The sequence below is a fragment of the Mesitornis unicolor genome, unplaced genomic scaffold, assembly GCF_000695765.1.
Source record: "Mesitornis unicolor isolate BGI_N332 unplaced genomic scaffold, ASM69576v1 scaffold10572, whole genome shotgun sequence".
NCBI classification, from domain to species: domain Eukaryota; kingdom Metazoa; phylum Chordata; class Aves; order Mesitornithiformes; family Mesitornithidae; genus Mesitornis; species Mesitornis unicolor.
The window spans coordinates 10,594-26,787 of record NW_010171206.1 but is presented as its reverse complement, the minus strand read 5'-3'; the positions used below and the strand labels follow the sequence as shown (position 1 = coordinate 26,787).

General features: G+C 38.9%; 1 protein-coding gene across 1 annotated transcript in view; it reads right to left on the bottom strand.

Moving 5' to 3' along the window:
• The window catches only part of LOC104537157 (calcitonin receptor-like), a 33,543-nt gene extending 21,850 nt beyond the window's left edge, over positions 1-11,693 (bottom strand). The window contains exons 1-2 of the mRNA XM_010179961.1: positions 11,646-11,693; positions 3,016-3,169 (exon numbers count right to left, since the gene is read on the bottom strand). Coding sequence (XP_010178263.1) covers positions 3,016-3,169; positions 11,646-11,693 — 202 coding nt within the window. The remainder of the gene's footprint in view (positions 1-3,015; positions 3,170-11,645) is intronic.
• Positions 11,694-16,194: the final 4,501 nt, after the last annotated feature.

The following is a 16,194-nucleotide window of genomic DNA, read 5'->3' as shown; positions in this document are numbered from 1 at the left end:
TCAGCAGGGACATCCTAGCTAAATGTAACGTTTGCAGAGACAGGTTGCTGTGAGGTTGTTGCATTGCTCAATGATAGACACCAGTCAGGAAACGACTGATCCAGTGAAGCGAAGTGCAAGACCAATCTGTGACAGACAACTCTGCCTACTGATTGTCTGGGTAGACATGCTGTGATCCTGACCTCATCACGCCCCTGCTGGGAAGGTAGCAATGTCAAGGCTGTGTCCCCTGTACGGACTGTTTCTGGCCCCAGAAATTATGGCCATGCTGGGAGGCAGAACACGGCTCATTCCTGATTCGCATTAGAGATGTCACATGCTATGGTCCACAGAAACTGTGCTATAAGACTGCTTGCTGTAACAAGTTTTCCTGATCCATTGTGGATTTATTCAAGGAACAAATTTAAAAACTCCCTATGCTTCTTAGCTATTTTCAATTTAAAATCAGATTGTGTTGTGGAAAATGTATTTATCATCGTGACCATCAAGTTAAAGGGAATTACAATGAGAAGATACATCCTGACTTTTTTGCTCTGCTCCCAAGGGAGTTTCAGAATTGCTGCTATGACCATGTGGGTTGTTCTTGAAAGAATATGGAGGGCAGCTAATAACCACTGAAAGTTACTAAGATATGGGCAGCTAATTGCTTCTGATGCTTTTGAGATTATCCACAGATAAGCTTCTTAATGAAGCAACAAAGCTGTAAAAATACGTCTGAATTGTTCAAATTTACATCAATAACTGGTTTTAAGTCAAAATAGTTGTGGATTAAAAACTGAAAGCATAAAGCTTTCCAAATGAGTTTTTTCCAGATTAGATGTATAGCAAAAAAGATATTTGATGAACACTTTTTCTTAATTAGCTAAGATTTTATCATATTTTTCCATTGTGAAGTTAAATATGCTAATGTTACTTGTTCACTTAATCAACCAGCCATCGCATCAGCAGTTTCTTTCAGACATTCTTATGTTCTTCTCTAGCTTTGAGATGTATCTGAAAGACTTTTAGGAATCATCTTGTAACATCAAAGAAAATGACCAGTAGAAAATGACAGGTGTTCCCATGTGCCTGAGCTCTGCAATTTTTTTATTTCTTTGGGATGTATGGTAATCAATTCTACCTTGAAATGGGCAAGATACATGTGTGCATGTAGTCCTCATTTCGGCTCTGTTGACACATGGCCACTTGTAATGCTGCCACAGCACACCTGTATTATATCATCTCCCTGGCTCTTGAACATGAGATACTATGCAGTCATCTGCAGTTCATTGCCATCAGCTTTGAGACCCAGGTATAGGAAAGATTTCAACTACCTTTGTGCCAATCTACAAATGAGCTACAGCAGGGACTGCAGAGATGTCAGTGAGAAGTCAGACACATCTCGGCTGACTCTAAAGTTCTACCACATGCTGGGCCTTCCTGGGAACTCCACAACTGTTTGTGCTGAAAATGCACACCCTTTATTCCCCCTTAAGCTCATGTGCTGGGCTTTTCCTCTCAGAAGACACCCTTACAGTTGTCCTTTGCATCAGGGGAATTTCCCATTTGATCCCATTCTCCCTTTCAAATTTGCAGCCAAGAGACTTAGACCTTTGCCCCCTTCCAACCCGTTATGAAGTGTAAATGTTGGAGGGCTGGTGAGGATCCTGTGATCCAGTTGAAAACACAACTTCAGTAGTGTTGGCATCACTCCTTAGTCACCCATTACCTTCATTCTGGGTCATAAATTAATTAGGAGCATGTTGCTATGATCATAACAGTTCTCAATGGCAGCACTTAAATCTAGCTGCCAGTCGAAGGAATGCAGGAACTGCTGTGCTATGTCTGGTGACTGCAGGTTTGAAGAAAAGTGAATCCAGTGGAAGTATCGATGGATGCAAAAATTACTATCTATAGACCTGGAGACTAAAAGAGTAATCTGAGCAGACAGTAAGTTTTTTCCACCCTCAAGCCCAGCAACTAAAGGCTCATTTACATCTGAAACAGAACGCTTTCTATCCCATAACCCTGTTTAAATACTTGTGGGTTTTTCCCATTATTGGGCTGAATGAAAACTCACTTGAAGCAATGGGAATCTCAAAATTAATTCCAAAACATTTCTGCATCAAGACCTGAGTATCTTAACATCTAATTAATCTTTGAGTATTACAGAGTCCACTAAAACCTTTGTGGTAAAGAGTTGTAAAAATGTCTTTGTTCTTGTATAACAAAAAAAATCCACATTAGCTCCACCCAATTTATAAGTTTGGGCTTTTTTAATAATGATTTTCTCCTTAAACTGTGTCCTCAGTATCTCTGTTCTTTACTTGCATAAATCCCTACAATGCTGCCAGTACTTTTTCTCTAGCCTCCTCATAACTTCTTCCATATTTTCTATGAGACAGTGATCAGAACACTCTGTCCCAACCAGAAATGCTTCTTCATTCATTGGTGCCATTGTAGCACCACTATTATTTGTCATTTTCCTTTTTATTAATCTTAATATGTGCCTTGTATTCAGCAAAGATGTGTCCTCAGTGCTTTATAAACCTATTTTTGCTAGTGCTACTGCTGAACATAGAGTACCTGGAACATCTGTGTTGGTACAGAGTATGACAGCTATCAGTCAGTACAAGAATGACAGAAAAACAAAACAGTGAGCAAAGCAAACATAATGACATTTATATTTAAGAGATCACCATTCGCAACCAGGTCTTTGTGTGAGCTTGCTGAAATGTTCTGGAGAATGCCATTCCCTAAGCAAGAACAAGAGCTATTCAAGCAGCAAAGCACTGAGCCAGAAACGTCGATGACGGAGGTACCATCTGCATGGGGAGGAAGGAAGAGCTGTTCAGTCCTTGGCCTCATTCCAAGCCTTTTTCTTTCTTTACACTTAAGAGGATGCTAAGTAAATGTAAATTGGACTACTGAGCCCTGGGGAAAGCTATAGGTTAGTATACAGAAGAAAATGTCTCTTAATAGCCATATAAGCAAGCGTGGCAGTATGTAAACAGATCTTTTAAAAATCTTTTTTACCTTTTTTTGTATACGGAGGAGCTCTGTTCATTCTCTCATAGCATTTGAACTGTGAATCTATTATCTTCTGCCGTATGACTGAATTTTCAGTTACTACAGGCTCTAATGTAGGATCAGTATAATTTACAGTAGAAGAAAGACTTGGAATCATTCTCTGTACAGAAGGGAAAAACTGTTAGTACAAGTGAATACACCAGAAGGATAAAATAAAAAAGTGAGGATCAGAAATCTATTATGCGTTCTTCAAAGGCCCCTTATTTGCACATGTGTTCAGCATTAGGATGGGATAAATCAGTAAATGCTGAATTTTTACTAGTTTACCTTGCTATAAACTCAGGATTTTAACCAAGTCCTTTTTCTTGGAAAAACAGAGGACCATTAAATACTTGATAAAGTCTTCAAGATTTTTTCATTTAGCTTAGTGATCTGCAACAAAATTTTGCATCTTCCCAAAGTTACACCCATGTATTTCCGCTTGCTTTTGCTGATTTCTCTCCAGACAGTTCAGACAAAATACCTCAGTGCCATAGACTCGAAACTGATTACTGCATATTTTATGCCGCCTGCTTTGAGCTCCTTCAACTGTTAAGGTAATAAAAACAGAGGGCAGAGAGTTTAAGTCTCACTGCCTGGCCTTAGCTCTTAGTTAAGTACCTAAATTTGAGTCTCAATAACAAGGTCATCTTTGATCAACTGGCATCTTCTGACCTCTTCCACTCTGAGTTGCCTGCAGGGCAAAAGGAAGGACTGTGCCCCTTGGAAGGCAAAAATCTCAGACAGAGAGGTCAGTTATCTTTTTTCTATCCATCCACTCCTCTGTTGCACAGCCTAGGTGTGTGAGCCAGGGTGGAAATGAAAGTGTGGAGCTTCAGTTAATTCTGTTCTGCCTTAATCCTGTATCAGGACACTTCTCTGCATGAAGTGATAGGAAAGGATTAGTTCCTCTGCTTCCTCAGCAAAAGCAATGCTGCTGTGGCACTTTACTTTTATGACCCTTTACTTTTTCCCCATACTAACCCATGCTAAAACTATCACAAACACATACAGAGTCATTTACAAACTGCTTCAAAATTTAGGACTCTCATAAACACACAGACTTCATGTTTTTAGCACCAAATACTAGTATGCAGATATTTAAGCAACCATATGTAGTTGTTCAAACTGAAAACGTAACAGGTTTGAAATTTCAAATAACAGGTTACTTCTTAAATTGTTGCTTTGCCTTTTAATTGCACATCACAAGCAACTGTACCTCATTAATACATTAACTTATTTTTCATTTGCACAGTTAAAACACGGTAAAATACTCAACAAAACCACAGCATGTTTGACTTAGTAAAAAAAAAAGTCATTATCCTGATACTTCTGTGACAAACCATGTCAGTTTAATATTTTTATACTCATATAACAAATTATTTTTTTCCTAATTTAATCTAATCTTTTTTGATACTAACATTTTCCTTTTTAATTGTATAGAGATATTGTCTGAAGACAGGAGAACAGTGAAGGCAGTTTATGTCATTGCACTTAAATAGCTTCTTGAAATAAAACTGGACAAATAAGAATAAAGATATTATTTTGGCAGATACAACTTCAAATAAATTTTATGTGTATGCACATATAGATATACTTGGACAGTGAAGCCATTTGGAACAGTTCACCTTGCCATCCAAGTGAAAAATTAAGTATCTAGAAAGCCAGAATAGGAAATACAGAAGGAAAGCCAAACATAACACAGAACCTTCACTTATGAAAAGATTAAAGGGAGTAGCTGGAGTCTATGAAGATCATTTAAAAAACAACCGAGCGATATCCTAAATCCAGCAAGAAGAGTAGGAAAGTGCAGATAAGGTTCTTCGGATGCCCTTAGTCCTTCGTGTGTATGTATCACCACAGGTTTCTGTGATTCATAGATGCTCCATGCTTTTTTTTTTTCCTTTTTTTCTTTTGAATAATACCTCAGTTCACACATTTTTTAAAAGGACAGACCATTCAGAGACTGAAGACACCTTACTCTTAAGGGTCAATTTCATAACTTGCTGTGTGTAAGGGACTAATCCAATTCCTGAATAAGTCAGTTCTTGTTGGGTACAGATTAATGCCAATACTTTAATACTTGGAGGCAGAGGGTTTCTGTGGTGGTGGATAGGATAAATGTCTTGGATTGTGCTCAAAATTACTTAAGGTGCTCAACCATGTAGCCAGGAGGACTGCCCATTCTACTGCTTCTGAACAAGGCAATCATGGCTCACTTGAAATTGCCAGCATTTCTGTTGCCTACATTTGGGCCAGGAATTAACTCAGAAAGATTAAAAATATGGAGGAGGCTGTGTTCCTAAAGCTAAATGGAAATTACTTCATCAGTGGAAATGACTTAATGGCCTACAGCAAATCTAAAGCAAGTTTGGATAAAGGCTGGAATAATACTATTAGATTACAACTGACTCTTAAATTATCTATTTCTTTTTCTTATTACCAAACACAAAGGCTCAGATTTTCAAAGTTACTTACACACAGATCTTTCCAGGTGCTTTTGTAATACACAAATAGTTTGTGTGTGAAATCCAATTAAGGAGTTATACTTATGTGTGTTATTCGTATTGCTCATCTGTGATATGAGCCCTTTAAATGTACCATTCCCTTTGACTGCAATTACTCATTTCTGTTTGCCTAGATTTGAAAAGCTGGCCATGGAAATTTGAACAATATTTTCTTCTGCCTTAAAATCAGATGACCATTTTGGCAGACGAATGAAAAATAAATTTGGCAGCTTGCTGGAGGTTAGGCAGTCACACCTCTGTCTGCCATGCTGGTGTTTTCTACCAGGCATAGGAGGATCACCTGTCCACCACCACTGTGGGACTCGGACCCTAAAGCCTGACTTCCCCAAAGTCAGCTGAGTGGGCTGACAATCCAGCCTTATATTCCTGGGGCTCAGTCAGACAAAAATCTTGGTACAGTTTGTGAAGTCAGATATTATGGTTTCATTCTCCTTGCATTCCTTACCACAGGGGTCAGGGAAGAGCAGATGGGACAGGAAGGAGTCTCTGGGTCACTATCCTCTTACCAAAGGTAGCAGAAGCCTAGGCATGGCTATATGGGGGTAGAATCTTAGTGTGCAGCATTCTAATGGGAGAGGCTGGGAATATCCCACAAGTCTCTACGTGTGTGTGTGCTCTCATCGAATTAATCATTATAAATCACTTTTGCTACTACATTTTCATGATTATAACTAAGTATTTTAGGAAGTAAGTTTAAAACACATGTTTTTACCATAAAAAAGACACAGTTAAATATTTTTCACCTGGTTTCTACCTATCAAATTTTGAATGTTCAGAGTTCATTACTGCACATTAAAAACACTTCCCATCCATCCATCAGTTACTTCAGATGGAAATGTAAATGATGTTGATACAATAAAAGAATGCCTCATGCATTTATAAATTCTCTTTATTAAAGTGAAATAAATAATTCACAACTTATATAATAATCAGAATGTGTTCATAGCCTGAAAATGATTGGTATGATTTCTTCAGAAGAAAACTGTTTAAGTGATGTCCCATGTAGCAGTTTAGCAGCCGTACATATGATGTCACTCCTAAAAGTCCAAGTAAATGACGTCATACATACGACCACCAAGCCACCACGTGACAAATGACTGTTATAAGAAAATGAATTATCATTACAAAGAGAAAAAACAGGCTGTTGGGAATGCTGAAGTTCACTTTATACCTGGAATTAAAAAAGGAATCTAGAGAAAGCAATTGGACTTCATTATTAAACCATATCAAAATTAAAAAATAATGCCCCTGTTTCTGTAAGACAGACACCTGCTACTAACCTGTGCATGACTGTACCCATTTCTGAAAGACAGATTCCAGATGAAGCAAGCATAACATTCCTTCTTTTTTTTTTTTTTTCCCTGCCACAAAATATTGGACATGATGAACAAGCATCCCCAGATATTTTTCTTCCACCATCAAGGAGCTTGAAGTATATTAACTGTTGACTTTACATGACATTTAGAAAAAGAAGGTATTTGTAGCTTTCTTTGCTTTTGTTTTTTACCTCCTCCTAAATTTAGTAATTTTGCAAAATTTATTGTAGATTTCAGTTGAAATACATTTCAAATTCTGGATGCTGTAACTGTCATTGATTTCCATAGCTCAAGCATTCATTTCGTACATTTATTTTAAAACTGCTACGTGTAGTGACCACTTTGTAGGTCACTAAACTCCTGTTCTTCAATGCATCCCATCTTTGAGTGAGACCTCAGTGTGATTCAGACGGCTTGCAAAGGTCCTCTCGTACATCAATTATGTTTGAATTACTTTTCACAGCTGCTAATGTGAGAACAGAGAGGAAAATGACTGTGATGCCTTAGGAAGGTCATTAGTGCATGGTACTCAGTAAACATAAAAATAATTTCTTATCCATGACAAATGTGCTAGAAAATAGCAGACAATTTCTTTGGGGAAATACCTCATCATGCCATGTTTTACTTAACCACTGAATGTAGAAATTTTCCCATACTCAATTGCTGTTGAAGCAGGATGGAAATGATCTCATAGTGAGATCCCATATGGCTTACATTGCAGATTTTTGGCAACTGTTCAAACAAGCATGAGATTATCAGCCACAGCAGATAAAGACAAGGGACTTGTAATGAAAAGCAACTCACGAATCTTATAGTTCTTTCCCATTGCTGCAGCATTTGTGAGGAATCTTTACTCCCAGAGTAGCCTTATGCAAACTGCAGGCTTAAAGAAAGGCTGCAGAATACTTCATGGATTTTTGCTTGCAGGTCTGATTATCATCCTGTGAGAGGCCTCTTTAGGGCAATCAGCTGTATAGCAACATTCCTACTTTTTAAAAAGCAAAGATGGAGACAAGAAGTCCTGATCACCCCGAGTCTGAGGTTAATAGGACAGAATACGGCATTACTCTCTCTTGGGAAACTGTGAGGAGTTTGAGTCTCAAATTCTCACACCAATTCTCAGCTTGCTTTCCCGAGTTTTCCTTCTGTGAGAAGAACTCCAGAACTGGCAAGTCCACTCCCTTACAACCTTGAAACATTCCTTTCCTTGAAAAAGCCCACAGTTACAATGAGAAATGTGCACTTCAGAACAACAGCTTATGAAGACATAGTCTCAGGCTCTGAGACCCTGTGGGTGCCCAGCAGTACCTGACAGCAAGCAAGGCTCTGATGAAGCATGCCAAAGGAGGTTGGGACAGATTTTCAGCAGCAGTTCTGGCTCACCAAAGGGTAGAATCTGCTCTGGACCAGATGCTGGAAGAGACATTGTCCAGGCAGGAAAAGACCAAATGTGTACACCACGAGCAGTGCCCTTGTCACAGTGGCAAATGTTTTACTAATTGGCTTCTGGAGAATTGAACCTACCACAACAGTGTTCCCAAACAAGCCAGTTTGTGCAGTTACCAAAAATTACAGTTAGGCTTTCACATAATTAATTTTCCATGTTTTGTGAATTGGAATTATTCACAAGCCGTTCAGGAGGTGACACAATGTACCAGACTATGTATAGTTTAGTGACTGAGGCTTGGTAACAGTTTGACAGATTTGGACTTAATGAACTTGTACTCAAAATGAATTTATTTTAAAATACAATCTTGATCTAATGGTCCTAGGTGGTATTCAGCTGCAGCATCCATTTTGTCCTTTCTGAGCACTTTGTGGCTCGCTCAGAACAACAATATTTGAATATGTGAGAAAAACTGCTCCATCAATCCTCATTTACAGGCTAAAATCAACCCACCATCTGTAGGCACTAGATGAAAATTCTTACTTGATAAAATCAGGTAGAAAACAGAACTATCTTTTCAAAATGTCCCACAAAATTTATTGGTCACACAGGAAAGAGACTCAAGCTTGTTTCCTCCTCCTCATTCTCTGCAGTTTGGTGCCCCTGGACACACTGTGCTGATGCTCCAACTTTCCTGAGGAGGGAAACGTGCACTGAAGAGATGAATTAATTGCTCCAGTGCACAGGGGCCCATGTACTTGAGGAAACAACTCTCAGTCACATTCTGTGGCTCTCAGTAATTTCCAAAAACAAGTCTGTATCAAGAATAAAGTGAACTAAGAAATAATGAACAGTTAAAATTTCTAATGGAATTAACTTTGAATTGCAGAGGACTATCTGGTGATACAATAACGTTGTTATTCTGCATCCAAAAGCAAGGGAAGCCATCAAAGAGGAAGACAATAAGGAGTTATGTATTTCTAAAATAGGTTTTGGAGCAACTGGTGCTCTAAGTTTTGTTTGGCAAAGGCAAGTTATTATGGACCTGTTCACAGAAGAGTAAAATCCTATTTATTCCATATAAATAATGACATATGTAAGAGAGAGGGATTCTGTCAGAAGATACCAAGAACCTTTGGTGACACGTCTAAAGGCTGGAGACTACGGGCAGGGGGGTGGTCTATGGACACCTTGTAACTAGGGTCTAGGACAAAACATTCAAGGAGATATAAGGGATGAAGTTGGAACCTGCAGTGGGACAAATGGCATAAAGAGAGAGCCTGAAGACCAGAGGGGAAAGCATGGAGTCACACAGACAAGAGGATGACAGTAAGCCATTAAAGCCATCAAAGGAGAAAGACCTGGAGGATGGTTTGAGGGGTGGGTAGAGAACAGGACTGGGAGATCACCCCTGCATCACAAATCAATTTCATTACTGTAGCATCCTCAGCCTCAGACAGTGGCTGACATGTAAAATCCCAAAGACTCATGACTCTGGGAATGGAGAAGTGATTAGATGAACTAACAGAGTGGGAACAGTCTTTCTGGAAAAGAAAGAAAGACACCCTTTGCTTGTTACAGACCACAAATGAAATGTAAAAATGAATATTTTCTACCAGTAACAGGTGGGGAAATTTTTTGAAAAATGACCGATTCCAAATATTTTTCATACTTGATCTAACAGCAGTGTTCTAGCAAGTTTCATAAACAGAACAGAGCTTGTTCATAGTCTACTCCCATGACTGTGGCTTCTCCCTTACTGGAAGATAAATAGATCTAGGAGGTGTCTAAGCAGATCACAGTATGGATACTGCAGTGGGGAAGAAAGGAATACAGAGATTAGAACAGTGAAAATGTAAGGAAATCTGTGCTGAATTTACCCACTGAGATCAGTTGTCTGAGAGCCCTCTGGTGTAGAGGTATCTAAAAGGAAGGGTTTGCAGCTCTCACGGCTTAAAGAAAGATTTCTTAAATAAATCCTGGCCCAGGAGTACTGCAGGAATGAACACAGAACTAACGTTGCACACTTTCTATCATGGGTTAGAGATTTAAAAGATTTGTGGACAAGAGGGCGAGGATCAGTCCAGTCGTTCAAGGTTGACCTATAAATCCATGCTGTGGGTCAGAGCACCACAGATGCTCACAAATGCTGTTGATAAATTTAGTTATCAGAATATTTACAGTCCTGTCACTTGATTGGGGAAGAAAAATAATATGGAACTGTTCCTTGAGTTGGCATTGGCTTGTGATGGGAGGAATCTCTGTTCTTTGCCAAGGCCCCTGTCAGGCTATGCAGAGCAGCTGGGATGCAAACTCAGAAGGAAGCTGGTGTCTGTCGGGCTGTTTGGTTAGAGTGATCTCTGACCATGGGTGATGTTCCAGTCAGTGCATTGCTACATGCAACCCTTGCAGGGCTATGAGTAACAGCCACAAAAACAACCAGAAAATATCAGAATGCTTTGATACACCTCAAAGCAGAAGACTTTTGCCAAGCATACAGAAGAATCCTCAAATCATTATCTAATTCTGGATTAATTACTTTTGAGACTAAGTTAGCACAGATGTTAACTCTTCTCTGTTCTTTCTCCTGCTCTCCAGCTCTTCTTTGGTTGAGGGTCCTAATCCTGAACTATGAATTCAGTATTTTACTGAAGTAAGGTGCTCTTTGTAGCTCTTCTGGAGAGAGAGAGCTTTTTGTTTCCTTTTGTTTTTCTATTTATTTCCTTCTATTCATCATTCTCTTACTGCCAGTTTTATTATAATTGCTAATAATCTGAGGTTTCACAAGTAGAGACCAGAGAAAATATTCAACTTACATGAGAGGTTTTTAGTAAAGTAGAAATGAGTTTGCTACATAGAACAATAGTTACTCAGCCAATATAGAAATAACAGTAATATTGATATTAAACAGTTGAAAATAGCATTTGAACTGAATAACTAAACTTTATACAGTCATTTTCCATTTCAGTAGCTTTCCTAAGAGCAGAGTAACTATAAACAGTGATAATCCACAATTACTTAAGTCAGTCTGAGTCTCACACAATGTTAAGCAAATTTTCAAACACAAGTTTCCATATGACTGATATGTTGTAGCCTGTAAAACACTGAAATGAATAATCACACACATTACTCTTTTCAGACTTGCAGTTCTGTCTCACGAAGAAGCAATTGTTTCAAGTTCAAAATTTATGAGATATCTTACTTATAAACTTTATTAACCTTATTTAGATATTTATCAGAAAGGCAACTCATTCATCCACCTGTGCAGTATTACAGATGTAACTCAACACTCCTTATTTTTTTGAACATCACCACAAGGTTAAATTTGGCAGGTGTCAATAAGCAGTTCAGTTTTCTCGCACTTACAATTAGAAGGATGATCAGTAAGAAGCAACTCTGGGTTGTTTTTTTCATTGTGGAGTCTTCCTGGAGAGACATGTAGCTGACCCTTCTGGGAATCAAACAACAAAAATAAAAGCAGTATTAGGCTTTATTTGTTAAGATAAATTCCTTGTTCTCATATATGAGCATCTTTTTGGCCTTAAAGTGCACTCTGCAAGTGTGTGAGTGTGTCCCCAGTCTGGCGAGTGCTCATGTTTGATTTCATTGGAGATGGGTATGCTTTTAATTTGGTCTCCTCTGTGGATCTCTGGTGGTGAGTTCAGCTGATGTGGGTACGGCTCCAGGTTACTGTCTCCAGCAGCAGATCTGGGTTGAGCTCTGTGTCGAGCTCTGTGTCTTTGCCTGCTTGGTTGTTCTGATTCAGCTGCTTCTAACCTACACATACAGCTGCAGACCTATGAAGAATCTGGATATTTTAAAAATTACCTAAAAACCCAGAAAGATCCGGTTCATAGATAGGCATAATGACAGCTCAAAAGGCATATTAATAGGACAAATTAAATAGAGAAATCCAGAGGCCGACTAACCTCTAGCTAGGTGAACACACAAACGTGGCAGGAAAAGAGAAATTGGGAATGACTTAGATTAGATCTGCTGGCAAAGGAACACCACCGTGGGATTTCATACTCCCTAATGCAGGTAGCTCAGCAGGGCTGTGGATAGACACACGGCAGAGGAATGCTCAGGCCATCAAGAATGGACACTTCAGCTGCAAAAAGTACTGAAGAAGCAGAGCATGGCCACAACCTCACAGGCTTGGAGGAAACTGAATCAGCAGCTTTTCAGTTTTCTTATTTTTCCTAAATCAACATCCATCTGGCCTTTCTGGTAAAAATATCCAGGAGTTGCCTTATATCATCATATTGCTTTGCAGCTGTGGGAGTACTAGCAAGCACAGCTCTTTGCATTAATGTATCATGTTTAGTTTCATAAAAATGAGCATCTGCATTAGAGTAAGAAGCATGGCTTTTGTTAAGTTACAGTGCCTTCTGATGTCTCACGGACACTAGTGGTGCATGGGCTGAGCATCATCTTCAGCCACAGTAAGAAAGAGAGCACTCAAACACCTTTATTTTTCAGACAGCTTAAAAACAGAGAGTGAGATGTTTTCTACCTGAGCAAACAGTTCTGTGAGCACCCTACATACCTGAAATCCAGAAATTTAATGGGAAAAAGGTTCATGGACTTGGATGCCTTGTCTACTTGACGTGTAGTGAGCAACACAATCACTTGTGTGACATTAATCTCTGCAACAGCACTGTAACAGTTTTTCTCTTGAAATGGTCTGGATGGTGACCCATTTTCAGAGGGGAAGGAAAATATGAGATCAGTTGTAACTGTCCTTACCTAAAACAGAAATATGTAATCTGAAAATGTAATAAAGGTGTGGCACTTCCACTTCAGTGCAGCACATGTGGATGTAATCTCCTACCAGATCCAAAGGGGAGTGTTGCAGTCATGTGTCAGTAAGATTACATAAAACACAAACTGATGGAAAAGAGGGTTCCAAGGACTTGCCTCTAATAAGATGTAGCTTTATTACTGGCTGAGCCTTTCCAGAACCGTTCTGGTGTGCCAGAGGACATGTGCCAGGGGACAGGCAAATGACATAGAAATATAACGTAATTATGCTGACTTACACATATTTATGTTTGATCAGCAATGGTAGACAACTCATTGAAGCAAAAATTGGATGGCTAGATCAGAGGAAAATGCCTGGAATTGTCTGCAACTTCTCCAGACTATTCACTTCAGTGTGCATTGGTCCAAAACTGCCAAAAAGATTCATGGACATAGAAACAACGGGGCTTGGTCAGCTATGTAATGAGCAGATACACAAGCATGAATATGATGTGCATCCAGTTACACACTGTACTGTAAAGTGCTCTGTACTGTGGTGTAAAGCCAGTCTGGTGGTTGCCCCCATTCTTCTTGCTAGCTTCATTACTGGTGCTGCATTGGTAGGGAATCGGTAAAAAGCAGGCAAAGGAAAGAGTTTGTCTTACAAACTGTCAGCAGTTTCAAACTACACTTTCCACTTTCCACAAATGGCACGGAGATCAACACAATATTGTGACCTAGAACGCCTAAGCAAAATCAGTAACTATTGAAGTTACCTGAGATACCTCTACCTTTCCTGTACTTTGTGCTGGGAGTGCTTGCAGCACTATGTTGGGTTACAGCTGTAGCTGCAGGTAAATCTTATCTTCGTAAGATTATGTGAACATTTGTTATTATTTACTGAAAGAATTATTTAAAATTAATCTTGATCCTGTCTCTCATAGTTAAAAAAGAAGCCATCTGTAAAACATTTAATACATTATTTTCCCTTCTGCTAACTGTGATGACTGTGCCATATGATACTACATATGAGTAAATAAGTAAGAATTACTTGCCATTCTAATACTTATATAGTCTTTATACTTCTAGTGTTTTTTCTTCTAGCCAGCTCTAACCATGGGAATAGCTGACATGCTACATAATATCCAGTACCTCTTTTTTCTTCCTTTTTCACAGGAGACTTTTCCAGTGAAAACAATTTCAACAATTGTTGAACAACAATATTTTAACAATCCTTGTGTAAAACCTGACTAAGAAGTTACTTTTCTCTACTTTAACCATAAGAATGCCCCATAGCACCACAGCACAATTGGGTTACCTTTACACAGCTCCTTGATCTTTTGTCTAACCCTCCTGAAGTTTTCATATGAAAATCTTTTGAGAAAAACAGGTTCCAAATTCTCAGTTTCAAGTGTTGGACACCTAAAGGCATTGCTATATGAAAACTGCAGGCATCGAGGTCACTTGCTGGATCTTATCTCATTCCTTTTGGTAGTCTTGGAGATAATTTCACTATCAGGGAGCCAAATGCTTGGTTGTGTGATGACTACTCAGTTGTTACTCAAGCAGATCGCCACCAATTTCCATTAGCTTGCCTGATGGACACAGTGAACTGTGTCTGAGTGTGTGCTATGTTAACAAATTGAAACTATTAGCCATGACAAACAGACAATTTCAGAGCTACACAGATCAAGTGACCAAAGGAATCTACTTTATAGATTCATTTCAATTACATGCAAGCTGCAATGTTTGATGTTTTATTTTCCCACTGAAAACTAATCATCAAGAATATATTTTTACCTTAGGCTTCCCTTTAACCAAATCCTTGTGAACAAACTGGACAAAAGAAGAAAGAAACAGAAAATAGATACAGACTTGTCTGTGTTTACTTTTAAGGTAATCACAAAGTTTTGAAAAGGCCCCACACTACGCATCTGAGCAGCCAATGTGATCATATGCGCTACAGAGAAAACTGAATATGATTGTTGTTAGACTGGGTAATACAACAGAGGCAAGTATACTTTGAAAGAACAAAAAAATACAGGAAACGTACTTAGAATGAGAATTACTTACCTGGTACTCTAATAATTTTCAACCCAAATTATTTGGAAGGTTTTCAGAAAAGGCTGAACATTTTAATGAAATAAAAGACATTGAATAAAATAAATAAAAGCGTTAGAGAAGCTGATGCCTTCCACCTGCCAGGGGCACAGGAGTGAAGGGCCCTTGAGAGGTTTCCATTACCTAGGAGGTAAGCTGAGGCAGCTAACTGAATAGCGGCACCTAACTTCTAGGTCCCTGAAGTTAAATGAATACCTTTGGTATTTTACACAGATCTGGGTATGGTATTTCTGCATCCTCTAATGGCTATTATAGGGAGGTAATTGCTACCACTTATCAGTAGCCAAGAAAATCACTACTCTTTCAGTACTTAGGAAGCCACCCTTAGTCTACCTCCTGGCTGTTGACCAAGGGGTTCTATGAGGCTTAAAAGCAAGTAAAAGCAAAGAAAACCATTGCTCCTTATCCTGTCACTACAGATTCTGGTAAAAAGTCTTTCTTTATCTTTCTTATAAACCCTTATTCTTATAAACTTATAAAGTACTGAAAGGCCACAATGAGGTTTCCCTGGAGCCTTCTCTTCCCTCGAGTGAACAACCCCAACTCTCTCAGTTTGTCTTCATAGCAGAGGCAACCCAGCCCTTTGAATATCTTTGTGGTCCTCCTCTAGACCCGCTCCAACAGGTCCATGTCTTTCCTGTGCTATAGACCCCAGAGCTGGAGTTCTCCAAGTGGAGTCTCACCAGAGCAGAGTAGAGGGGCAGAATCATCTCCCTCGACCTGCTGGTCATGCTTCTTTATATGCAGCCCAGAATACGATGGGCAAATCATATTGTTCATATCAGATGCCGAAGCCTTTATTTTTGTTCAGTTTTACAATCAGATTTCTAATGCTAATGTTAAATGCAAACCTTACATTTTGGAAGTATCACTCAAGATTTTACTAGCTCTGCTTTTAGTAGTGGATAACAAGATAAAAATGGCAATATTTTAAAAAAAATTACTAAGTGCTAGCAAATGTTATCATGTTAAGGTCAAATATTTTCAAGCTATAGAACAGAGAAGCAGAAAACTGTGTAACAGACAACTAAAATCTATAGCAGAGCATTCC